This window comes from Ambystoma mexicanum, chromosome 5p (assembly GCF_040938575.1).
Source record: "Ambystoma mexicanum isolate Mex_15411 chromosome 5p, UKY_AmexF1_1, whole genome shotgun sequence".
In the NCBI taxonomy this organism is placed as follows: domain Eukaryota; kingdom Metazoa; phylum Chordata; class Amphibia; order Caudata; family Ambystomatidae; genus Ambystoma; species Ambystoma mexicanum.
In genome coordinates this window covers 1117443946-1117471142 of record NC_090930.1, presented here as the reverse complement: position 1 = coordinate 1117471142, position 27197 = coordinate 1117443946, and the positions used below count along the sequence as shown (strand labels likewise).

The window sequence follows — 27197 nt, the reverse complement described above, 5'->3', positions numbered from 1 at the left end:
TTTTGGGCTTTAGTAATTTACAGGCTGCACAGCTGTCCTCCTGGTGATCGAGGGGTAAGCAACGGTTGCACCGCTTATGCTTATCTTTCCAGGTATATTTACCCTTGCAAAGCGGGCAAAACCTAAATGGCGTCCTCTCCATAGCTGAGGGTAATAGGTGTGACTACGACCTCGAAAGAGAGGGAGGGGAACGAGAAAGGCATTCTTAAAGAAAAGAAAGACCACAAAGCCCCACTCTCCCTACTGTGTATGGCCGGCGAGGCCAGGCCACGTGTTCGGCAGCGCCGAAGGATCTCCTCCGCTCGTCCTTCCGTCGAAGATCTTGCTCGGCGGAGAAACGGCTCTGCGAAGAGGGAGGGATCTATCGTTATTGATATTAATAACAAACGACCAAAGGTCGAAGAAACTATTTGGCAATGTCTCTCGAGGAGCTCTGCATAAAGGCGACCAGTAGCTGGGCGGAAAAAAACAATCTGAGGGACCTCGACACGTGAGGGATTGTGGGTATAACGCACGTCACTATAGGGATAGTGTTACAGAAACGCCTTGTCGACGTCCCCTTTTCGACTACGAAAAGCAAAATACAATACTCCGCAGTGACCACTGGATGTCGGACCTATGCACAGCATGTGATTCCAAGCAGATTAATAAACATCAGAAGTGTAATTATAAGCTATTGATCCCCTTTGACCACAGGGGTTGGGAAGCAGGTATTTGGTAATGCATGTTAGAGGCTCTTGCTTGAGCTTTTCTGCATGAATGCCGGGTTGTTAAAGGCCCTGTAACACTTCAGTGGCATGTGTGACAGTCCTACAACTCTGGAGGTGACTAAGCCGGGTGGCCAGGTACTCCCCCCCCCCACCCCCCCCAATCCCCCCTATTCCACCCCCAGGGCCAGCATCTACTGGCTCAGGGAGGAACACTGCCCTAAATCAACCACTAAAGTCCACAAAACAAGACAAGCCCATGCCTCAACCTTTGCTTGGCGAACACCGAGTGACAATTGCAGCAATGCCAAAGGGCCTTGCACTCAGGCAATCAGTTTAACTCATGAGGATCATGTGCATAGGTAGACGTGCTGAGGCAGTCGCATTGTGTGCTGCTCCTTTTGGGTTCTGCGGACCAGGGATGACCGTCTGCTATGCAATCACTACCTGAGGAAGCGAGTGTGTGATTCTACAGAGACCCATCGCCTGCTTTAGCAACTCATGACTTTTGTAGCATGGAGTAGCTATTGCATAACACCTTCTCATGCTACAACTATCACTCTTGGGAGGAAAACTGTTTTCCACAAAAACCAAGTACAGCTGTTCCATTGAGTTGCAAGACCATTCCCCTCTACAGAGACATGTTTGGGGCTCATGTTACAGCTGTTTTAGATTGTTGGGTCACAGATGCAGCACATTTTGCACTACTGGAGGACTGAACACAGATGCTCATGAACCAATCAGAAGTAATCCACCAAGCAGGCAGCAGGGAGAAAGCCTAGTGCAGCACAGCAATTCTGCTATTTTGAGGTCAGAGGTACCACACTTAAAGTCTAGGCCACTGCAGCACGTATACCAATTAGGCCACATCACCAACAGGCACCGACTGATACGATATAGCTGCTATCACTTACTGAAAGAGAAAACAAAAGGGGAACAAGCGAACAGGGAAACAATCAATATCACATTGGCGCTCATGAAACATCAAGGGGTAACCAAGTGAAATCCTCAATTGATAATCAGATGAATCTGTGTCCGAGATGGAGTGAATCACAAGAGAGGAGAGGTTAGTTGTGAGAGCTACCTCCGTTTTAGCAGAGCCATATGGTGTGGCAACAGTAGGGGTTAATCAGACCCTGAAAGCCTTTCAGAGAAGCAACCATACCTCCAGAAGAGTGACCTTGAAACAGAGGCTGAGAATATCGTCTTACTGCAAATCTGAGGAAGGTGACTAAGGAAGAAAGTTATATTTGCTCACTTGTGAGCCCACTTGGACCACAACAAGAAAATAAAAAAAAAAACGTAATAGCCAGCAAAAGGTTTAAGAGACACTCAAAGTTCGGTAAAAGCCCCCTCTTCCCCCCCCAAAACATTATCCCTGGGCCACACACCAGTCTCATTCCGAAAAACCCATTACAACTCCCAGGCACCAGTACTTGTTGCCCTTGAGTTTGATAGGATGCAAACTCGAAATTACCATGATGGGTCAATACCATGACATGTGATCTGACCAAGTGTTTACAACGTTAGGAGGTTACTTACCAGTGAGTGATAGCAGGAGCTGGATGTCTGAATTCTCTGGGATGCCCCTGAATGTGCCTAGGAATTTTGTTGTTGCAACCTTCCTCCCCATAGACTTGGGACACCCTTTCTTTATGCTTCCTTTTGACTCCTGACCTGACTTTGACGGTAAGTAAAGCATTCTGCTTTACTTCCCTCTACCTTTTGCTCAATCTTATGGGGACAATGATCAATCCATGAGACTATCAGTACGACTATAATTAATTTCATGTATTGTTACAATTGATCACTGTGAAGTGCAGGTAGGATACTACATATCCTTATAACTTTAGCTAGAATCTTTTGATTACATTTACAAAGCGCCTAAAATGAGTTGGTGGCAGTCTGACATTTTTCTTCCAGGTTTTATAATTTTTACTTGTGCGCTTTTGCATTTACTGCAATGGGTTACTAAAAGGTGGCTAGCAGCACCCAAAGATGTCCGTGCCACAAGGTTTTTGCCCGTTTCATGCCCTTTCTGGTCTGGAATTGATGTGACATGCATTACTTACCGTAATAGAATTTGATGATTGTATCTGCTTATATTCACATGCTGTGCATATACTCCCGACAGATAGTGGTAATTGTGGAGTATTGCATCTTTCTTTCGAGGCCGACATGGGCGTGCTTGTAACACTATCCGTGACGTGTAGTGTACCCAAAATCCCTCACGCGTCGAAGACCCTCCAATTGTGTTTTTTTCTGTCATGAGGGAGCCTTACGACTATCATGAGTACAGAGAGAAAGGTGTAAGATTATGTTCCTTCTACTCCAAGAGTGGAGGAAGGGTGGGCGCATGTGAATCTAAGCAGATACAATCATCAGAAATGCTATCACGGTAAGTAATGCATGTCTTCTGATGCTTGTTAATCTTCTTAGAATCACATGCCGTGCATAGACTAGCGAGCAGTACCCAGAGATGGTGGTGGGATGTGTGAAGGAACAGTAGGAAAGAGATGTCTTAGCACTGCTTGTTCCACCTGAGAACCAGATCTAGAGGGAGTATCCAGGCAGTAGTGTTGTGTAAAGGTGTGCACAGGTTGCTGCTTTACAAATGGACTCAAGAGGAACATTTGCAATGAATGCTATGGAAGCCCCATTGCCCCAAGTAGAGTGTGCTCTAGGCTTGAAGGGCAGATCTCTCTTGGCAGAGTGTAGCAGAGCGCGATGCAGTTTACAATCCACTTTGAAATCGCCGATTTAGAGACAGGGTCCCCTTCCCTGCCAGCTGCCACAGAAACGAAAAACCGGTTTGTTTTCCTTAATGGTTTTGTCTTTTCCAGATAAGATTACTATACTCCTCACATCAATGTGTGGAGGCTTCTTTCTGCCACATTAGTGGGGTTCTGGAAAAAGGTGGGTAGTTCCATTGATTGGTTCACATGGAATTTAGAAATACATTTAGGAGCAAAACGTGAGTGTGCAGGATCACCTTATATTTGTGAATCATGACAAATGGGTCTAACTGAAAAGGCCTGTAGTTCGCCACCTCTCCTTATTGATGTAACTGCCACCAGGAAGGCGGTCTTGCAAGTGCTTTAAAACTAGCCTTATGCATAGATTAAAAAGGATGCCCCATTAGTCTAGTCAGTACAACGTTGAGGTCCCATCCGGGAGCCGGATTGAAATAGGGGGGGATGAAGTCTTTTAATCCCCTCCATAAAAGCCTTGATTACTGGAATCTTCCACCACAAACCCTTCTGGGACGTGGTGTAAGCTGAAAGTGCAGCTAAGTGGACTTCATTGGAAATCAAGCCTGAATCTAGGTGAGTTAGGTACAGGACAATATGTGTTGGTGAGCATTCAATGGGATTGATGCTCTTGGCATTGCACCAGATGACAAAGTGTATTAATTTGCTGGAGTAGCAATGCCTGGTGTTCAGTCTTCGTGCTTCTCCAAATATGTCCATGCATCTTTGAGGGAGTTGGAGGTGTCTGAATTCTAGGACTTCAGGAGCCAGGCTGCAAAGTTGAGCGTTTAGAGGCACAGATGAAGTGTCGCCCCCCCCCCCCCACCCCGACAGCATGTTGTACGGGCATGGCAGCTTCCTCACAGGGGAGACTGACATTGCCATCAGATGAGAACCAGGGTTGGTGGGCCCACCATCGTGATCATCGTGACTTAACTGGTGTATCTTTTGCTTTAGTAAAGCAGTCAGGGGTGATGAAGGTTTTCCCCTGCAAGAGGCTTTCCCTTGACCACCACTGCAGAGAGAACAAGGGCTGCCGAGACAACCACTAGATCATCCCATTGACCGCTGGCCTGACACCATTGGTTCGACAGCCACTCTTGCATGGGGCGCATGCATAAACGTGCATCTGGGACTAGATAAATGCAGGAGGCCATCATCCCTAACAATCGCATGGCTTTGCGTACGGTCACCTCGAAATTGGCTACATAGTGAGGGATCTGGCACAGCATGTTTTGAACCCTATCGTTGGAGGGGATGACAAGCCTGTCTTTGGTCCAAATGAGAGCCTGCATAAACTGCTGGACTTGGCTGGAGTCTAGACTGGACTTTTTCTCATTGATCGAGAATCCCAGACTGGTCTAAAGTGACCCCCTCTCATGCGTGAAGAAAAGATGTTAAACATCCCCCGACCGGGAAGGTATGGGAGGGGACCCGGACTGGCGAGTCATTTCTGAGCGGAGGCCGGGGAGCCTCGTGGGGTGGAGTTCCTACCCCTACCTTTGCCACTTCGCTGACCCCTCGGCTGGTGCTAACTGCTCCCTGTCCGGAGTGCCACGGTGTGCCCCCTGCACCATACTGGTTGTGTGGGGAACGGGAAAAAGATTGGCCCCGAAAGGAACGGCAATAGTTACTTCCCCGCTGTTTATAAAGTCTAGCAGTGATTTGATTAAGATCTTTAAGAGTCTTGTGCTCCTTTTTCGCTGTCTAAGGCATCATCCACAGCTTTTCCACAAATGTGTGCCCTCCACTGGTTTGTTTATAGGGGAGGCCTGTGTTTCTGGCTTAAACCCTGATTTCTTGAGCCAGTCATGCCTTTTGAGAAGAGTACCCTGGGCCAGGGTCTGCCCGCCGTCTCTGCTGCATCCAACGTGTTTTTTAGGATGTTGTGGGTCACCTTTTTCCCTTCCAAGACAATCGCCAGTAGGCGTGATCGTAACAGGTTCTGGGACTTCCTGGTGACACTCCTGAAGTAAGTTCCACTGCACATCATAACTTGCAAGAAGTGTTGTATTAGCAATTCTTGTGGAATATGCTGCTGAAGTGGTGATGAGTTTGCTGAGGGCGTACCATTTTTTGCAGTCTTTGTCGGGAGGTGCTTCTTCAGTAGACAATGGCACCCCACACTTTTCCTGGTAGTGGTTCCGACCAGGGAGTCCGGAGTGGCAAGCCCCCGGATGTACAATGGGTTGGGAGGGGCGAAACAGTTTTTCAACCCGAGGGTTGACGGCCCTTGTAAGGGAAGGAGACAACAGAAAAGGTGCAAGGTGGTTCTTGATGGAATTTAGCAGTAGGATTATCTGACTCGTGGGGGGTTTCTCCTTCAGGATGTCTTCCACAAAGTCAGTCTCTGAATGGCAATTTGGAAATGGTCTACAGCCCTTTTCAGGATTGCATTAAAGGCCATTTGATCATCAATAGGTGAAGCTTGCCTCTGTAGGAGAGTATGGGGGATCCAGACAAAATGGCATCTGGGTCAGGAGTTGGAGTGGGGGAAAGCCAAGGTGCTTCCGCTACAGGCTGATCTTGACCCCAATATGGCCACTGGTCCAGTGTGTCCTGGCCAAATTGGTGGTCTTCCTGACCATAGGGATCATCGTAGATCTCTTAAGGTTCCGAGAGCCCAAAAACCTCTTCCTGGGGAGCTTGACTTGAAAGCTTCTGTACCTCTGGAAAACTAGGGCAGGAATCTTCCTCCCTAGGTCTTTTCGGGGTAATAAACCTTTCAGAAACGTCTACAAACTGAAAGTTTGTCCATATAACTCAAACCTCACTCCGGTCCACAGGGATCAACCAGAGGGGTTGGGGGCTCTCCGGGAGGAAAAGTGTCCTTCGAAGGAAGGGACTTATCAGCCAAATCCATAGAGGACCTGGGACCCTTGAGAATACTCTGAAATGAGTGGATGGGTTTTTCACTTTATTTGCCGCCGAAACAATGGCTGCGAGACTCTAGCATAGCTCTGGTGGATTAGGGAGGAGCAATGACGCGCCTGTAGGCGTCTAGGTTTACGGCTCCGCCGAAACCTTTGGGGCGCGCGCACTCTTAAACGCCGTTCGTGTTTTTTTTATAGTAGTGATGCCCTTACGGGTGGAATGCCCGGACACATGCTGAGGCGGACGCAGAGAGGTGGCCGATCGGGAGGATCGATAGACGCCATCGAAACCTTCGGCTGGCCTGTTGGCGTCTGATGCTTCTTTGAGGTATCCCTCAAGGGAGCTTGTGGGGGTGGTTTGCTTATCCTTATGTGGTGCGAGTATGCCCATGTCGCCGTGGTGTGATCTCCCCTGGCAGTACCAGCGGCCTGCCTGTCTGGCCGGGCAACTGGGAACCGGACGGTTCCGCTGAAAGGTCTATGGCCTCCACATAGGAACCATGGCTTCTGCCGACGGGGGAACTCTCGGCCTGCATGGTGTAGGCCGCCCACCGTTTTGTCCGCCTATCTTTTAGCGTCTTTGGACAGAAAAGTTGGCAAGACTTGCAGGAACGCTAGTTGTGATCACGAGGGAGACACTTGTTGCACTTACGGTGTGCGTCTTTCCAAGGGTATTTTCTGTTACAGGACAGACAAAATGTAAACAGAGTTCTCTCCATAGTAGAGGTAAAGGGTGGCAGCCAGACCAGAAGGGAAAAGAGGGGAAAGGAAATGCATTCTCAAAGAAGCAAACCCTGAACCCCACTCTACCTACTGTATAGGCCTGGCAGGACGGCCGAGGCCACACGGCCGACCGATGCAGTCGCCGAAAGCAGTAGACTTCTTTGGCGTAGGGGTCCACAGGTAACCACCGAAAATGAAAGTCAAAGACCAACGGCCATCGGTCGTGGGACAAAGAAAATATGATTCTGCACTGTATCCTTACGAGCTCTGCATAAGGTGACCAACTCGCTGGGCGGAAAATAACAATCTAAGGGACCTCCATGTCGGAGGGATTTTGGGTACACTACAAGACACGTTAGGGATAGTGTTTCAAGCACGCCCATGTCGACGTCCCCTTTCGATCCTAGAATAAAGATTCACTACTCTGCGATTACCACTAGTCGATCTATATGCACAGCATGTGATTCTAAGCAGATTAGTAAGCATCAGAAATACATATATTGGAAGCCCATTCCCAGGGAAAAGCTACTGTCTGCTTTCCCAGGCAAAGAGGTGTTTGTGTGTATGCCCAGATGTTGTGCCTGGGACTGTGACCCAGTACACATTCTGGTCACTGCATGTCTTTTGCTGGGCAGATGTGGCAAGTGGCTATCCATTATAGGATAGCCACTGCCAGTGTGTATGGTGCAGATCCTTACCATTGGTGGCCTGGGGAGAGCTTCCATTGCAAATCCTGGATAAAAGGAGGACTCATGCAACCATTCTTCAGACCATAGTTGGAGTCAAATCCTCTACAAAGAAAAGCAGCGCACTGACAACCAGAGGACGATCCCTGAAACCGACCAGCACTAACTCCAGTGTAGTCCTGGTGAAACCTGCTCCTCTGCCTCATCGCAAGACCTTTGTTGGTGCTACACCCTCTTGACAAGTGGGAACAATTAGCCTCAAGCCCTGCTCAAGGATATGTGTATTCTGATCTTCTGAAGTATTCCTGGACCAACTTATGGACTGAGCAACTCTCTTCCAGGCTGCCTCACAACATCAGTTGCCGTTCCGAGTGCATTCTTGGAACTTGGGAGGATCATCAACTTGTACTATAGATTTTAGGTAAGATTATCATATTTGTGATATATCTTCCTGACCTTGTCAACCCCAGAACTTTGTGTGGACTTGGAAATTATGTGTCCTTGTCGCTAGGTAAAGGGGAATCTTTCCCCCCCCCTCTCATCTAGCCTTTTACTTTTTTTTTTTTTTTTAATCGGTGACCATTTTATATGTCTCTGTGTGTGGGTGGAGTTATATTTTCCTATACCTTTGGACTGACTAAAGTACTATGGCAGCACAGCATCTTGAATGCAGTGGCTTCCTTTTAATTTCTCTTTAATGTACTTGGGTGAACTACTGTTCCCAAGGGGTAAAGTGGGATTTCCATCCCCTTTAAATTTTATATAGTGAGCCAGAACACCCCCACCTTATGTGGAGTGCTGGAGAGGCAATGTATGCCCTTGCTTACTTAACTTGTAACATTGTTACAATTGCAAGTTTACTTGAATGGCTGGTGGCAGTGAAACTACTTTTATGACTCATTATTACTAGCAGGCTGTCAAATCACTAATGCACAGGAGGACCACCATTCTGCTAGAATGGCGGCCTACTCTTTAAGCTATTTCTTATTTGCTTGTTATTTGGGTCTTCTGCCGTACCAGGCGGGAAAGACAGTGGTTGAAGTTTTGTCTTTGTCAGGAATCCTTTGTATTCCCTACAGAGGCTCACAAGTGTGAGAAGGCAGGATGCGAGGGAGGAGTCCAAAATTCTGCAGGCCTTGATCTTTCACCTTGCCTGAAACAAAAGAGTTCCCCTGGGGGGCTGGTTGCCCTGATTGGACACCCAGACCGTCTTTCTGTAAACTGCAGGGACAGTTTGCAGAAGTTGTGCTGTAGGTCCTGATAAACACTCTGAACCTGGAAGCTGCTGACAAGTCAACCACTTGAACCAAATCCGAAGATGTAGGTAAGATGGCTGTAACCATTTCAGCGTCCGGAGAGAGTGCTGTGTAACGGGAGCAGAATGTAACCCTACCTGCCAAGCGACCGGGGGGTCCTGAATGCAACGACTCCTACCCAGAGGCTGGTGAGCTCGACTAGTCTTAACACCTGAAAAATGAGTCATCCCAAGATGTGTTGTGAACTTGTTGGGCTGCAAACTGCCAATACCAGGGGACCTCGATTGGAGTGCATGGTTTTCAGAAGCACAAATCCTGCAGAAAAATGTGGTTGACTCCTGCTGGACCTCCAGAGACACGGTTCGAAACCCTGAAGCCACCTCACCAGAGTGCAGGACCGAGTGTGTGAAGAGAATCCCATCAGTAATAATCATCCTTCATTTGTAAAAAGGTGCCAAATCCACAGAGGCGTGAGAAGCTAAGAATCCTTTGTTGGAAGCCTCCTGCAATGACTGCTGCCAGATTTAATTTGGTGTCCATTTCTTCAGTCTCCAGACCAAGAACCCAAAGATCAGATACTGTGCTGCTGCATCCTGAAGGCATCCACCCAGAAGCTCTTTTCTGCTGAGGTACTATGTTGGCTTGGGTAATATTTACAAAACGTCTAGTGTGAATCCTGCGAGACTGAGTGGGTGATGTGTGGTTGGGAGTTTGCCGATACCATTCACCCAGTCCTAATGCCTAAACGTATATAGGGAGCCTTCTGTGAAGTACCTAACCACTTTCCAACTTTGAAGTGACAACTTGTCTGAGGAGATATCCTCTGTAACTCTGACTTTCCTGCAACTGAACCCTATCCTGACCTTCCTACAGATGGCTACTAGACCACTAGGGTCCCTCTTCTGCCTCTGAGAAAACTCATGTTATAGACTAGGGAAGGACTACAAAAGATAAGGCTTCTGTCTTGAAAACCATAACAAGCGTGAAGGTAATTACTTTCTAAAGAAGCTAGTGTGGAAACTATCACTGTAATAGAAGTTACAAAGTGCCATTGAGTTTGTACTTAACTGAGTAGCATACTGTTCCTCTAAAAATGTATGTTATTTTACTTACTTTGAATGGTTTCCCCACCGCACAGTCTTCTGAAAAGTAAGAGTTGGTACTGTTTCATCATTTGTAAAGAGAATGAGTGTAAAAGCTTACAAATAGAGTGTACCTACCTTGAATAACAGATTGTCATCCTTAAAGTGTATTATTGGGTTTTGCGTTCGGTGAGCTGCTGTAGGGCATTTCTAAAAACAGTCTCAGAGTTGATACTGGTCTGAGTGGCTTGTAGCCCTCTAAAAAGTATGAGTTCTAACTTACCTGCGAATTGCTGAGGAAGTGGACACCTTGCTCGCTGTGCTCAGAGAGGCAACAGCTCCACCTCACTGATGAGGCCCAACAAGGTTGATACAAGTGTCTAGGGGTGCCGTAGGTATTCTTGTTCAGAAGAGAATTGCCATAATATTTCAGTGCTGATCTGGCCATGTGGCTGATATACAAAGTGTGGCTGCAGACTCTTAAGTGGGTACCTTCCCAAAGTACAGGTCATTTAGCCGTGTTCGTACTCAAAAAGGGGCGCCTATGGACTATATTTTGACAGTTTCACAAAACAAGTAGCAATCTTAGTTTTTGAAATGATTAAGCAGGTATAAACCTGGCACGATAAGGGATGTGCACTCACAGAATAAATGTGCACTTCTGTTTATACAATCAGTTAATGTTACTCCAGGAGTGCGAGGATGCCGGAACCTTTAAGGAATCAAAACGTACATTGTTAAGTTACAGTAATTATTCAATAGCCATAGCTCAACCAAATTCTACGTGTCAAAGTGTAACCTTTAAAATGCAACAGATTACCAGGGCTCTTCAAAATATCCAGCACACTTCCTTCCTTCAACGTTTTTGCAGGTTTAAAGGGGCTGTCAAATCTCCCTTGATCCTCCTTCCTGCTGGTACTATTTGATGTAGAATCCTTGGCTAACAGAAATAAATACATGTTAAAAAAACAAAAAGGAAACCTTGTATTCTTTCATTTTACCATTTGCAAGTCAAGACATGCTAAAAACGAACACAGATTGAAATGGCATTAAATTGCCACTGGTTACGCTTGTTGCTCGAGCAAATGCATTGACTAAGTTGTCCCCAATTGAGTATTCCTCATTCTCCAACCCCTAATAAAAGTTAGGTCATATTTAGTTTGAGAGGCATAATAGAAGGGGTTTCTCTATCCCAGGAGCAGGGTCTTTACCCACTCCCGCAAAACCATTTTCTAAATCGCAATTGTGAAAAGGAACAGTATTTTAGTCTTTTATTATATCACATGAAGTAGCCAAGAGGCTAATAATTCACAACAGTTAAAACGACAATCAAATAGAATAGTCATTATTTAAGCTTATTTTAGATTGCAACAAATCCATAAATACATCACAATAAATAAATTGCACAGAGCACTCATACACACCTCCACTGCATTCAAAAATAAAGCATTAAAACAATAACCCAGGTATAAAGAATATGTTGCAGTTCATCCCCAAACACTGTTGAGCCTAGCAATATCATCATAGCCAGATAAGGAGACCTTATTTCACTATCTCGGAGAATATTCTTTATATATTTTAGTTCTAAATCATGAAAGGTTGGGCAAAACAAAATTAACCAGTTCACAATCTCCGCAAATGCATCAACCAGAACAACTCCATCACAATTGGACCATTCCTGCATCAATGCCTTTGCTGGTAGAAAGTTAAACCTGGCTTTATAGAGAAGGGATCTATGTAGAGTTATAGTAACCAGTAGTAAATAAATTGCAGCCCACCCAGGAGGGGTTAACGGTAGGAAAGCCCCAACGTGTGGTTTCAAATTCATAAAATCTTGGAAGCCAAATAGTACATGCTGTCAGACAAAGTTTGTATGCAGTACCCTCTGGGAACACTACAAACCACCCTGACTACAGGTATAGGAAACCCAACCTTTGGTATAAGCTTGTACTACACAGTTTTGGTAGCGTGTTGGGCAGCAAGGCTTTTCTCCAAGAGGGGTTAATGCGAGCTGTAGTGGAGTTAAGAGATTTACAGTTACAAGTATTCAAAAACTCTTACACACAAGGTTTCTTGAATAAACAATGATTAATTTAGCAGTCAGTTACAATAAGCCTTCAGAAGGGAACAATATAATAGTAACGCTCAAATACACTTCATGTAATACACACTCCTGATAACTAAATCAGTAGATACCATTTTGGGATGTCCGACAGACACTACCTACAGCCTCAGGTGACGAATTGCTAGGGTGCTGGGGACATTAATACTTCACGATTGCATTTAGCATCATATAGTAATGAGTCTAAGGAAAATATTGTTTGGAACATACAAGAGACCAAATATTCTTAAGCAGGCAAATACTTTTGGATCCCTCCATAAAGAGTCATTCAGTACAATAGGCTAAGCCAAAATCAATGGACAAAAGTCTTATATAGGATGAAGCACCTCTGGTAATGGAAAAGTCTTTGCACAATGGTTCAGACGTCTTTGAAGAAAAGAAGAATCAAATGTAGGGCCACAAGCGGATTAGACTTCTTGGTGGTAGAAGATGCAAGCAACTCTACAGCAAGAGGCAAATTCGCTAAGACTTTGAACATTGCCTTTAAGATGAAGAAAAGATGCAGCAGATGACTCCTGTTCCTGTGCAGATCTCATTGTTACTTGGCCTCAGTCGTGGGGACAAGAGGGAGGACGTCGGGGGACTCCTGCAATGCACTGGGACGGTCAAAACTTGCAACCGGCAAACTTCACTTTCAGTGGCTGTTCAGTGTTTCAGCTCCTCGCGTCTACCGCAAATAGCTACACCACGGTTCCTGGCTGTCGAGATAGGCGTTCCTTGCATCTGGGGGGCAATACTCTGTTGAGGGGGCTCAGGTTCGGTCAGTCCTGCTTCCTGGGAATCCGGAGGATCTTCCTGGAGCTCTTGGCCAGCTTAAAAGCGAAGCACACAATCTGGTGTTCCTCTCCCTGGCTATACGGTTTCCAGCAGCAACTCTGTGGAAATTCAACCAGCTCCGAGATGGATGTCCAGGTGGCTTACTTTGGAGTTGATTGGTCACACCAACTGAAGGGGAGAAGTAGTCCTTGCAGGGGCTTCTGTCTATGCGAACTTGGCGTTTCAGCACTGCAGCAGGGCTTCATCCGGGCAAACCAAGGGTCCAGGAGTTGCAGCAGGCGTCCTCTTCAAGTTGTTCTTCGGTTCCTTCGTCCAGTGGCGACTGCCTTCCAAGCCAAAAGCTTTGCCTTTATTTCAGTTCACTCCCATTCATTCCAACCTAGCTGGCAGTCACCCAGCAGGGTGGCTGTCCTTGCCGGACAGTCAGCCGGCCAATCACCACAGAGTGCATTTGGGTCTCCTAGGAGACTAAGCACAGGGAGTTTCGGGCACCTCCCTCACTTCCTGCCTACCCCAGACACCCTAGAGCCAGAGGCGGGGTTCACTCGTGAATCCCGCCAAAGGCAAAGTGTACAATGGGACCAAACCTGGCTTGGCGCGCAGAGTAAATCTCAAGGACGACCTTTCCACAAAGAAATGGCAAAAAAAGAAGACCGGTGCCATTGACAAAAACGGCACCCTTGGGTGCTTTACTGCAGCTGCGAACGCAGCCCGCGGTAAATGCACACCACGGTAGTTAAGACGAAACCACTGCCACCAGCCATTCAGTGAGAAAAGGTTAACAAATGTCACATGAGATGCTAGACAAAGGGGCTACTATGTAACCCCCTGCAGCACCCTATTGTAAGATAGTGTCTGCTTGGTCTAGTAAGTTATAATTGTAAGTAAAGTCAACTTCACTTTACTGCTCTTGGAAACCAGTAGTTTAACCAAGAGAAGGTATTTAAATCTTTGGGAAACATGAGACTTTCCTGGGCCACTGCACTGAAGGTGCTGTGTGAACCAATGTAAAAGGTGATGCCTATGGAGTTTGTCAGACTCCACAACCAAAAGAAACAGTGTATGAAATCACATTAAAATATGAGAGTGGGAAATGGGTCACACTCCAGGTTAAAAAATAAATCAAGTCCTCAAAATCCAGCAAAGTTGCTGGGGGTCTCCAAGGTGGAGGGAATAAGCACATTTCTGTGAATTCTCCCTAACATAATGGTGAAGTAGGATTGTGCCTCCTCTGGCGTGCAGATCCGAGACCACTGGCAGCTTGACCGGGGGTGACACTGACAGGCTTAGAAGGTATGGGTACCCCATCTGTCTCAGCCATTCCGGGGCGACTAGGATCATCCTGCATCGGCACCGTTTGATTTGATGGATGACTCGCAGCAGGAGAGGCAATGTGTACAGGAACAGGCCTTCGCACGGGAAGGAAAACGCATTCCCCATGCTCCTCAGGGGTGGGGCTGGAAGGGGGGTTGAACCTGCGGGCGTATTTCTGGCATTTGGAATTCGTCGCCAACAGATCGATTTGGGGTTTGGCCCATAGGAGGAAGAGGTGGTCCACTTGATCCCGTCAAAGTTCGCAATCGTGGCAGGAGCACAGCCACGCTAGGTGAAAAGGGATGAGTAACATCTCTTGGGTGAGGGCCCAGTGCCACAAGTCCTGCACCTCTCAGAGCGCCGTGGATCTGATGCCCCCTTGCATCCTGATGTAGAACATCCTGGTGGTATTGTCCATTAAGACAATCACCACTTTTCCTCTGAGGGACGGACGACCAACTGGAGGGTCCAGGTCATTGATGTAGAGATCCCTCTCCTCCGGCAGCCACAGCCTCTGGCGTGGAGACGTCCGGTGTGGGCTCCCTAGCCCTCCATGGAAGCATCTCTGGTGACAGTCTCCTGGTATGGGGGCACTGGAAACATGCACCCCCGGCGATGTTGGAGCACACGCCCCACCACCTTATTGTTCGACGGAACTCCTGGTCGAGAGCAATCTGGTCTGCGAAACCTCCGGACAGCTGGATCCACTCAGCGTCCAGGAATTCCTGAAGGGGCCGCATCCGCAACCTACAGAGCCTGATCAGGTAAATGAACGATGACATCATGCCAAGCAGTGACTTCATGGTCCAAACCGTGGCGGTCTTCAGTGCCAACAGCCCTTGCACCTTGCCCAGCATGGCCGCTATCCTCTCCTCAGAGGGGCCTGCCATGCATGAGACAGTGTTGAGCCTGGCCCACAGGAACAACGCGTTCTGCGATGGTATCAAGCAAGACTTTGGATAGTTGACAGAGAACCGCAGCTCCTTCAGTAGCAGGACGGTCCTCTCCATGTGTTCGACAGCTACTTCCCTTGACTTGGCCCAGATGAGCCATAAATCGAGGCACGTGAATCCCCTGTAGACGCAGATGGGCCGCCACTGGTGCCAGGCACTTCGTAAACACCCTGGGAGCCAACTTCAGTCCGAAGGAGGGGGCCTTTAATTGGTAGTGCCTTCCCTGTATTACCAAGCACAGTAACTTCTGATGCTTCTTGTGAATGGGGCTGTGGAAGTATGCGTTCTCCAGGTCCAGCAACGTCAAGCAGTCTCCTACATCCAGTTGGGCGAGCACGTGCTGCAACATGACCATCATGAATTTTTGGGACCGGAGGTATTTGATGAGACGCCCAGGTCTAGAATGGGCCTCCAGCCCCCGGTCGTTCTCTTTATTAAGTAGTATCTGGATTAGACTACGAAGCACCAGAGATGCGTTTGGAACCAGTTCCATCGCCCGTTTTCTTATCATGGCCTGTACTTCCTGCAGGAGCTGAGAGATGTGCTGCTCCTGCCGGCCCACTGGACACTTCTGGAACTCTAGTGTGTCCATGGGCGAGAGCGTCCAGCACCCTTCAGTCGGTGGAGATCTTCCACTCACTGATAAGGCACGCCAGCTGGCCTCCCACCGGGGTGCATGGGTGGGGGCATGACGTCCTTGCCGGTTCAATCTTGCTTCAGGGGCCTGCGTGCCGCCTTGGGAGCGCCTAGTACGTCGGCCACCTCCAACTAAAGCTTTGAAACGGCCTCAGACGGCTTCCTGGGTCATGGACCAGGAAGGTTGACATATTGATGAGGACCCTCAGTCAAAACCCTTCAACGAACTGCCAGACTTTCCGCCGGAGTCACGAAAGGATGGGCGGCGTTGAGTGCCCAAGGCCTGGGCAATCTCAGTGTCAGTCTTAATGGACTGCAAGGACTCGTCGACTGCCTTCTCAAAGAGGTGGAACCAGTGGAAGGGCATGTCCAGAACCCTCGTCTGGACTCCCTGACGAAGGTTGGTGGAGCCAAGTGTCCGTGACATCCAAGGCCACTGTGATGGCATGGCCCGATGCCACCTCCCCCTCCTGGAGGATGGAGCGTGTCATAACCCGCTTGTCGTCGGGAAGGAACTCCAGCAGTGGGGTCATCTTATATCACAGCTCCCTGACATATCTGCCCAGGATTGCAAGAGCGTTGGCCGCCTTGACTGTTGACGCCACCGAGTAGATTACTTTTCTTACCATGGCATCGAACTTCTTCCCCTCGCTGTCCGGAGGGACAGAGGACGAAGAGGAGGGGTTAGACGACTACTTCCTTGCTGCCACCGAGACAAAGTCCGTGGAAGGCTGTGAACGTAGGCACTTGGGTGCAGACTGGCACCCAGTATTTCTTCCCCAGCCAATCTCTTGGCTGGGGCCGTGGCCGGGTTTCTCATCAAGGCTAGGCCTTCCTCCCAAACGTCATCCAGGAGAGGCACAGCCAAGAGTGTCATCCTCTTGGCCTCACGTAGTTGATAAAGGAAATTGTCAGGCAAGATTGTATGCAGTACCCTTTGGGAGACTACACCAAACTTGCCCTCCTGGCAATAGGTAACCCAACCTTCGGTATCAGTTCGTACTAAACAGGTTGGTAGTGTGGCTGAGCAGTCAGGCTTAACTCAAGGTTTCTGGAATAAACAATTATTAATTTATTTAACAGTCAGTTGCATAAGCCTTCCTCAGAAGGGAGCAATATTTATTGAACACAAAAATACACTTCAAAATACACTTAGTTTCTCTAAATCAGCAAGTACCCATTTGGGATGGCACACAGATTCTTCCTACACCCTGAGGTGACTTAAATAACTAGGACAGTGTGGACATTAATAGATCACCAATACATTTAGAGAAATACTGAGCTTGGTGTCAAAGAAAAGGGTTCTCGGGATACCACTATGGACTTCCCTCGCATCCGGGGTCCAGAACTCTGGAGGTGGCTCAGGTTTGGTCACTACTGCTTCCTGGGTGTCTGGAGGATCTTCCTGGAGCTGGGGTCCGACACTCACTCAATTCTGGAGTTCCCCTCCCTAGCAATCGGTTCCTGCAGCAGCGGAATTACAGCCAGGTTCGAGAGGATTTCCAGATGAGCTTGTCTTGCGGTCGATTGGTCCCACCAACCCAAGGGGAGGAGTCGTACTTTGCAGGTCTTCTCTAGTCGAGGTGAATTCAGAGCTTCAGCACTGCAGCAGGGCTTGACCAGGCAAACCAACGGTCCAGGAGTTGGAGCAGGCGTCTCTTCCAAGTTCTTCTTCGGATTCCTTAGTCCAGTGGTCGACTGCCTTCCAAGCAAAAAGATTCGCCTTTTATGCAGGTTTCTCCCATTTTTTCGCAGCCTAGCTGTCAATCACCCAGCAGGGTGGCTGTCCTTGCAAGACAGCCAGCCGGCCCATCAGCGAAGAGTGCATTCCTGTCTCCTGGGAGACCAAGCACATGGAGTTTTGGGTACCTCCATCGCTTCCTGCCCCTGCCAGACACGCTGGAGCCAGAGGCGGGCTTCACCAGTGAATCCCGCCAAAGACAAAACTAACAAAAAGGACCAAACCTGAAGGTGCTGTGTGTCAATGCAAAGATGATATCTATTGAGTTTGTCAGACTCCAAAGTCAAAAGAAACAGTCCAAATCACAGAAAAATACACGAGAGTGGGGAAAAAGGTCTCACTCTCTCCAGATTAGAAATGAAGAGTCCTAAAGTCCAGTAAAAAGAGCTGGGGGTCTCTAAATTAGAGGGGAATTAGAACATTTCTGAGAATGCTCCCTAACAAATCGTTTTCTAAAAAAGGGAGGAAGTTGGAAAGCCATCCTGCTACCGGGGATGTATGCTCTTGGATGATGGTTGGAGCTGAAGGCAAGTACATGTCCGGGGGAAAATTAAATAGACTTCTACTCCTGAACAGAATTAGAGGTAGAGGAGGGGGCAGATACATTCTTGGGTCTATACCGTCTCTTCATGGAAGAGTATTAAGATTTAGCAGAAGTGGAGGAACGACTTGCCTTATGTACGTGGTTTAACCCCTTAAGTATCAAGGACGAGGTATCTCGTCCTTGGAATTCCCTCCAGGGTGCCAAGGACGAGATGGCTCGCCCCTTTTGGCACTGTCTTGAGCGATGCCTTCTTTACAGGGATCGCTCAAAACAGTAACCCAACCCCCAGGCTATGTGGGGGGAGGCGGTCCCCCCTCACTGCCAGGGGGCTGGGTTACCTTCAGTTTCACATCAGCATGCGTAAAGAACGCCGACGTGAAAGTGAAAGTAATTTTCACCGCAGCAGCCATTTCGGGCTACTGCAGTGAAAATAAAAAGGTGAGTCTTCACCTTTCTCCCCCTCGATCTCCAGCTGCATTTCAAGCCGGAGATCGAGGGAGGTGTTGTTGGCAAAGGGAGATTCTGCCCTTTCCAACGACACCTTTTGTGAAAGCATTGCTGGGCGCGGATCGGGTGCAGAGCGAAATGTCTGAGAATTGTCATTTCCAGCCAATTTCAGAGACATTTCCCTCTGTCCACTCACCGAAACACATCGCCAACAACAGATGTCATACCTTCTCGCGTTCCCACAGGTGTCCCGATGAAAACGGTACACCATGTGCGGGTGCACCTACTGGGGCGCAAAAGGAAAAGGGTAACCCACTGGTAACCCCAAGCCTTTCGGCACAGCACTTTTATTCATGTGGGCAACCTACAGGTTTGGGCCTAGTGTGTCAAAGCCAGCAAGGAAAACAGGGAACCTTGCTGGCTTCGACACTCTAGGCCCAAATCTGTAGGTTGCCCACATGAACAAAATGTGCTGTGCCGAAAGGCTTGGGGTTACCAGTGGGTTACCCTTTTCCTTTTGTGCCCCGGTAGGTGCACCCACACATGTGAGGTGCCGTTTTGGTCGGGACACCTGTGGGAACGCGGGAAGGTATGACATCTGTTGTTGGCGACGTGTTTCGGTGAGTGGACAGAGGGAAATGTCTCTGAAATTGTCTGGAAATAAAAGAAAATTCTCAACATTTCGCTCTGGCCACCCACCGAAGCACACAGCCAACACCACATGGCCTACCTTCCCATGTTCCCATACATGTCCCGATGAAAACGGTACCACACTTGTGTTCTACCTACTTTGCATAGGCTGAATTCATTTCCCTGGCAGAATATTCTTAAAACAATAAGGCATGAACCAAGAATTGTGAAATATAAAGCTACAAACAACCTATGAAAAAGAGCTGATGGCACTCTTGCTCAGTGGAAGGAGACCTTCATTAGTAAGGGGGAAGAAACTGAGGATTATGTAGGAGACTCAATTTTACTGGAACAAAAGCACATGGCTTGACCAAGTAAATCTCAAACGAATGGTACAATTGTATTGAGTTTGTCTAAGAACATTTTATGAGGAAAGTAGACTTGAGAAGAGACAGTTCACACCAACACATGCTCAGTGTCCATGACATCTACATACCTGATGTAACTATCATTGATGCAGGTTTATGAGTTGTAGTGGGTGGGATGTCTGCAGATTTCACAGCAGGAATACTAAACGTAAAGCCAATCTAAGCAAAGAAATAATTAAGAGATCAGGTGAAGAGTGCAGTATAACCTCCAGCAAAAGTAATGAACAGTTATATGAAATTGAGTCACATTCTACAACAACTTGAAGGCTACCAAACATTTGAAATAAGATTCCTTATTATTAGGTACATATTTGGAATAGTCATACTTACAGGTGAACCAAGCGGTGGTGTTTCCGTCTCCCTAGATTTCACAATTGGAGATGAAAAGGTGAACACGGGACTGCTATTATAGGAAGTAGTTTGCTGCACCTGCATTTCATTGAGATAACAATCAGTACTTACATTTGAAAACAAAAACATGTTTAAAAAGTATGCAAGAAGACAATTATTGAAAGATTTTAAAAATGTGCTTCACTTGATAACTTGTGGGACCCATAGTTCAAATAAATATTTCAAAGTCCAACAGTCTGATGACAACATTGAACAAAGTACTTAAACTGGTTGTAGGAAAGATTTCCTTTGTGCTGCTTTCCCTCGATAGACATCGATAGAATGTGAGGAGCCAGGAATGGGACATGGACACACAGGACTCATGTTTTTTTGTTGTAAACTTTTATTCAAATGAAAAAAGGTTGGAAAATGCCTCACCATCCCTAATCTAAGAGGTATTTTCATACATGGACCAAAAATCGAAGAGGTCGGTCCTTTGTCAAGATATCCAAAATCAAATGCGTCTCGTGTCTTGTTAGGCAAAGTTTGTATGCAGTACACTTTGGAACACTACAAACCACTCTGACTACAGGTATATGAAACCCCAACCTTTGGTATAAGCTTGTGCTACGCAGTTTTGGTAGCGTGTTGAGCAGCCAGGCTCATCTCAAGAGGGGTCAATGTGCGCTGAGGTGGAGTAACATAGATTTACAGTTACAAGTATTCAAATAAACTTACACTCAAGGTTTCTTGAACAAACAATTAATGTATCAGTTAGTTAGAATAAGCCTTCTTCAGAAGGGGGCAATACAATAGTATCACTCAAATACACTTCATGAAATACACAGTCTTAATCTCTAAATCAGTAGATACCCTTTTGGGATGGCCCAGATACTACCTACACCCTCAGGTGACTTCAATTGCTAGGGTGCTGGAGACATTAATATATCACTGTTGCATTAAGAATCATATAGTAATAAGTCAAAGGAAAAGACTATTTAGAACATATAAGAGACAACAAATATTCTTAAGCAGGCAAATACTTTTGGATCCCCCAGAAAGGCATTCAGTACAATAGGCTAAGCCAAAGTCAATGGGCAAAAGTCTTATAAAATGAAGCATCTCTGGTAGGTAAATGGAAGAGTCTTTGCACAAGTTCTTAGGAGTCTTTGAAGAAAAGAAGAAACAAATGTAGGCCCACAAGTGGATTAGACTTGTGAGTAGTAGAAGATGCAAACAACTCTACGGCAAGAGGTAAGTTCTCTCAGACTTTGTACAGTACCTTTAAAATGACGAAAAGATGCAGCAGATGACTCCTGTACCTGTGCAGGTCTCACTGTTCCTGGGCCAAGTCGTGGGGACAAGATGGAGGATGTCGGGGGACTCCTGCAATGCACTGGGATGGTCAAAACTTGCAACCAGCAAACTTCACTTTCAGTGGCTGTTCTTGTTGCGTCTAGCGCAAATTACAACACTGCGATTCCTGGCTTTCGAGATGGACTTTCCAGGGCTTCACCGGGCAAACCAACGGTACAGGAGTTGCAGCAGGTGTCCGCTTCAAGTTCTTCGGTTTCTTCGTCCAATGTTCGACTCTGCCTTCCAAGCCAAAGGACTTGCTTTGTATACAGTTCTCTCCCATTCATTCCAGCCTAGCTGTCAGTCACCCAGCAGTGCGGCTGTCCTTGCCGGACAGTCAGCCGGCCATTCACCACAGAGTGCATTTTGGTCTCCTAGGAGACTAAGCACAGAGTTTTGGCACCTCCCTCGGTTCCTGCCTACCCCATACAACCTGGAGCCAGAGGCAGGCTTCACTCGTGAATCCCTCCAAAGGGAAAGCAAACAATGGGACCAAATCTGGTTTGGCGGGCAGAGTAAATCTCAAAAAGGACCTTTCCACAAAGAAATGATGAAAAAAGATGACTGGGGCCATTTTGACAAAAATGGCACCCTTGGGTACTTTACTGCAGCTGCGAACGCAGCTTGTGGTAAATGCACACCACAGTAGTTAAAAAGAAACCACTGCCACCAGCCATTTAGTGAGAAAAGGCTAACAAAAAATGGTACATGAGAAGCTAGACAAAGGGGATACTAGGTAACCCCTCCAGCACCATATTGTAAGATAGTGTGTGGTGGGTCTAGAAAGTTACAAATGTTAGTAAAGTCAATTTCACTTTACTGCTCTGGGAAACAGTAGTTTATCCCCGAGAAGTTGGTTAAACCTTTGGGAAATCTGAAAGACTTCCCTGTGCCACTGCACTGAAGGTGCTGTGTGACAATGTAAAAGATGATGCCTATGGAGTTTGTCAGGCTCCATAACCAAAAGAAAACAATGTACAAAATCACATTAAAATTCATGAGAGAGTGGGGAAAAAGATTCCCACTCTTTCCAGGTTAAAAGAATCAAGCCCTGAAAATTCAGCAAAGTTGCTGGGGGTCTCTAAGGTGTAGGGAATTAGGACATTTCTGAGAATTCTCCCCAACAAGAGGCAAGGACTCCATGCTAAATTGTATACCTAATCTCATGGCCCATTTATATAGTGCTTTTGGCAAAGCGGTGTACATAGAACAAATATCACCATACTGAAGTTGGTACTCCTTTATCAACCTCGAAATGATGAAAGGCTGAGTTGGTCTTGCCGGGATTCAAACCTGCAACCTACAGATCAAACAAATCGCAGCAACGAGCGCTCAACCGGATGAGCCATCTTATTGGCCAACATCCTTCAGAGATCAGTAAATAAGTATTGACACAGGTATAATGAGTGCTTAGATGTTGGACGAACCATGTATGAAGCGCTACATAAAGTTAAATACCCACAGACAGGTTTTGCTGAGTTTCTATTTCAATTACAAATGTAACTTTCAAATTTGTTTTTGAACAGCGCTTGCACTTCCTGGAGAGTCAGGTTTTGGATGTTTTAACTGTAGTCTTGAAGAGGCGATAACACCTGATTGGTGTGAGGACAATCATCCACCCTTGAGCAAAGACTCTGCTGCCAAGGACCATTTATAGTAGTAAACCCCATTGACTACAAGGTTGAATAGATCTAGTAAACTAGACCACGCATACTCATTGTACACTGTTTTCATAATTAGAGTGTAAATTAAAGTATAAAAATGATCTGCATTCGCATGATTATGCACACAGCACAGGAACTCTGAAAAATACATTTGTGCAATACTGGCTTGCTTTCATTGGTAAAAAAAAGAATTTGTTACAAAAGTATCTCAAGTGCAACTTAGTGTTCATCTCATTAATTATACAATCCTAAAATGCTAGGAAAGTAAATATGCACAGTGCTTCCATTTGCTCCATGAGCTACTACACGCAACACAGAAGCGAAAAAGAAACCATTCCTTTTGTCACAGTGTCGAGATTATTTTTTTTGAAGCCTTCAGAGAAATAAATTCCGTTTCATAGGCTTTACTCCATGGCTTGCAATTTCATCCATTTAGATAAAATGGAAAGGAGGCATTGGTTTATGTCAAGTAACTCGACCTTTGCACTGCCCTCTGCTCTAAACCTGTGCATAGATGTACACAGGAAAATAATAAAACTGTTTTATTTACAAGATTTTGTGTGTAAAAATGCCTGGTGCAATCCTTATCTGGAGGCCTGGATCCAACCAAAAAAGTTCCAGAAACAGACAGGATTCACAGTTCCAAGGAATGGCTTCCTTCCCCAGACTCCTTTTACTAATATTCAATAGTTCAAACAAAGAATAATCAAGTTCCTTATAACTCAAGGGGGTAAGTAACTCCCCTGCCCACACCCGCCCCCCACCATCCCATTGGTGAAGAGAGCGATTCCCAGGAATTGTGAACACATCCCATTGGTGTGTTCACAATTCCAGGGAATCGCTCTCTTCACCAGGTTTCTCCAGCTCAAAATTCCAAGGGCATCCGTCCTCCTTGGATTTCTCTTTCCACTGTATTTCTAATTTTGGGTGTGGGTCCCAGAATCGCAGGTCACCTGGTATACTCCCGTCAGGTTTCCTTCAACTTGGAGGAGAATTCACAAACAAGGGCATGGGTCTACCATGAGATTCTCTCACTTCCCTTACCAATTTAACTTTGCCTGGTATACTACCCTGCCAGGACTTGCATAAAGTTCTTTCAAAACACTGGCTTGCAGTCTTTCTTAAACACTTGGTTTTGCCGGATATGCACTCCTGACAGAACTTGAAGGCAATTATCTTTCCGTTTGCACACCAAGTGATATTTGCCCAGTACTGGTTTAACAGCTCTTTACCAAAATTCATTTCAAATATTCAGCATTTTATCTACTTTACTTTCTTTTCTTAAACATGGGTCTGGCAACCAGTTTGTCTCCCCGTTAATATGTTAAACCTTTCACAGGTTTCACCTTGCATTTCTCCATTTATTTTCATGGAGCAGCATACCTTTTTAGTCAACCTGGTAACCGGTTCGTCTTCCCTGGGCTAACGCGGTGCCTTAAATGTCCCTCACGCCTCATCACTTCTTCCACATTCAGTGTTTTGGCTCTGTGTGCATCACTTTAGCAGCCGTCTTTGCTATATCCTGTTCCACAGCACGCAGTTTCTGCTGCCCCTTACACTCAGGCAGCAGGGCAGCTGCTACTCTGTTTCTCCTTATGCCATCGGGACTCTCCTTTACAGCGCTTTCCCCAGTGTGCTGTCTCAAAGCGTTTTGACCGGAGTCTGCCCAGCTCGCAGCATCACCCGGTTTCTGTACTTCACATTCTTCCTCGTGTGTCAGCTACAGACAATTTAAATTTCCTGCCAGGTTTGAGCAGTCTCCTAAGGCTAGACCACTGTGTTGGCTTACCGGTCTTAATCATCTTTGCTCCATTCATCGTTCTTGTCTCAGTTGATGATGTACTATTCCCTATATGATGTTGGGGAATATTTGAAGTAGACCTGGCAAGGGATTTGGGGAAGAGGGTTACAATATTCCATTAGGGCATGAGGAAGAGAGGGAACATCCCTAGTAGGGAATGGTTGTGCGATCTTAACCTAATTATGCCCCGTCATCCCCCTGAGGGTTGCCTCCCCCTTCCCATGTGGTCCTCCCTCATAGCAGCCCCCAGGCTCAGTATCAGGTAGTGGCTTTCGTCCCCTGGCCACATGGGGATAGGCTACCTCAGGGAAAGGAGTTACATCATCAAATTCATTAAAGGCACCACAACATTTTACAGTTGTGTACCGGTTGTGGCATTTGGAGGCCAGTGAAGTCTTATTTCTTAACTTACCTTGTAATGCTCATCTGTTTTGGGGCACTGATCAGTCCCAATGGTTATCAGTTCTGTGCTCATTTTACACTGCACTCTTCACTTTACTGAGGGGTGCAGTAAGGATACGTTGTGTCCCTTGAACTTGGTTTTTCATATCCTTGTGGTTACTTGCATGTGTCCAAGATGGGCTGCAGTTGAAACTTTTCTACCCCGTTTATTTTAATTCACTAGTGCACTTTTGATTTTAATTTTTATTTAATTTATTACAGTACCAGATATTCTAAAATGGCTGTGCCATGAGGTTTCTGCCTGTTGTGGCCATCTTCTAGTTCGGCCTTCTTCCTGGCCGCTCATGGCCATATACGGTAAGCCCTTTTCTGGGCAAAGCAGCGATGGGCGTTTGTGGGGGCTGGGACTGTCTGATCAAAGTCCACATCATCCCAAAGTGCGTCTTCCTGGGTAGATGTGGTGGCTGGAGGTTGCCTGCGATTGGACAGCCCCTGCCAGTTTGAATCTTGCAGGTCCTTACCCTTGGTGGGCTTGGGGGCAACTGCAGCTTGAATGCTGGATAAAATAAGGACTTTTGCAGCCTTTCAACAGATTGCCGTAGGAGCCCAACCCCCTACAAAGAGAAGCATCCTGCTGAAGACCTTTTCGGTGCAGCCATCCAGCATGATTTCATCAACCAATCTGCCCTGCTTCTTTGCTCATCTCCTGAAGGTCTTCATTGGTGCTTAAACCCCTGGACCAGTAGGAACAACCAGCGTAGACCCCTGCTGGAGAGCCTTCAGAAGTGTCCCAGAATCATCCTGTGATTTTGTCAGCTTCCTTGTAGGTTGTATTGCTGTATCCCTCACCTTCCCGAGTTTGGACTTAGAACTCTGCAGATACTCAACTTGTAGGACAGTAAGGTTCCCTGTGCAGTTTCAGCTCTCCTATACAGAAAGGAGCTGTACAGGACCAGCTCCTTTGTTTCTCCCACAAGGGTCGACTTCCTCCATTTCCTTGAAGTGGATATCACGGATCTCCACCTGCACAGTGTGCTCGGGGTCCTGTGAGGTAGTCGACGATGTGGTGGTTCTTTATCCATCGTGTCAGGGTTTGCCATCTGTTCAATGCCAGGAACCGTCTGAAAGAGGATAGAATCCCCAAATAGCCAGACCATAATACCAACACCAAAAATGACAGAACCAACACACAGAGTATGGGGGCCTAGCAATTTCAGGAGCTGCCAAAGTGGACCCCCGAGTAACCGTAGAACAGTTCGATGAGTAAACACATCTGTTCCTGCCACTACCTAACTCCATAGGGTTTACCAAGCGTAAAGTCCCTGACTGACCGTGATAGGTGGAGCTCTAGTCAAGGACCCTATCGTGGGCCTCTGCTAAAGTGATTTGATTGGGACAGGATCTCCCAAGTACTTTTCTACAATTGTTCAACACTTTGGAACACTTACAAAATGCCTGCTGGCTTTCCCAACACCTGCTCAGACTACTTTAAAGACTTCTAGCCTTCTGAAAAGCACTGCATTGGGACCTGTCAATAGGTCCCCTCTTTTCTAGCTAGGGAAGGACGTTTTTAAAGGTATAGTGCCATATTTTATAAGGTTTGAACAACAGTTCTCACCCAAATATTCACTCTTCAATTTGGTTCCAACTTAACTTGTTCTTTAGTTGCATGCTTTATTACATGGGTTGCCAATATTGTTTTTAAATGTGTTCTACTGTAAACTTTTAGCCAGAGCATCCCAAATGTGAATGAGTATGTAATAGTGCATGTTTAGTGCAATAATTTAATTGCTAAGGGTTCGTCCAAGACCTAAATAAATAGTATTTTTAGACATTCTACCCAACACGTGTTAGAGTGATTGTGTACGCTTCACTGAACCCGTCACAAGACTGCCTTGCTTCTCTGTACACTTCCCAAATCCAATGTGGCTAGCGTTAGCGTCTGTTCCCCAGAATAAGGTGGCCTCTCAATCTG

The 27197-nt window shown here is 46.6% G+C and overlaps 1 protein-coding gene across 1 annotated transcript in view; it reads right to left on the bottom strand.

Annotated features, from left to right (window-relative positions):
• The window catches only part of NUP153 (nucleoporin 153), a 1189258-nt gene that overhangs the window by 448020 nt on the left and 714041 nt on the right, over positions 1–27197 (bottom strand). Inside the window, exons 13-15 of the mRNA XM_069613598.1 lie at positions 20000–20098; positions 19738–19828; positions 10898–11017 (exon numbers count right to left, since the gene is read on the bottom strand). Of these exons, the coding sequence (XP_069469699.1) occupies positions 10898–11017; positions 19738–19828; positions 20000–20098 (310 nt within the window). The remainder of the gene's footprint in view (positions 1–10897; positions 11018–19737; positions 19829–19999; positions 20099–27197) is intronic.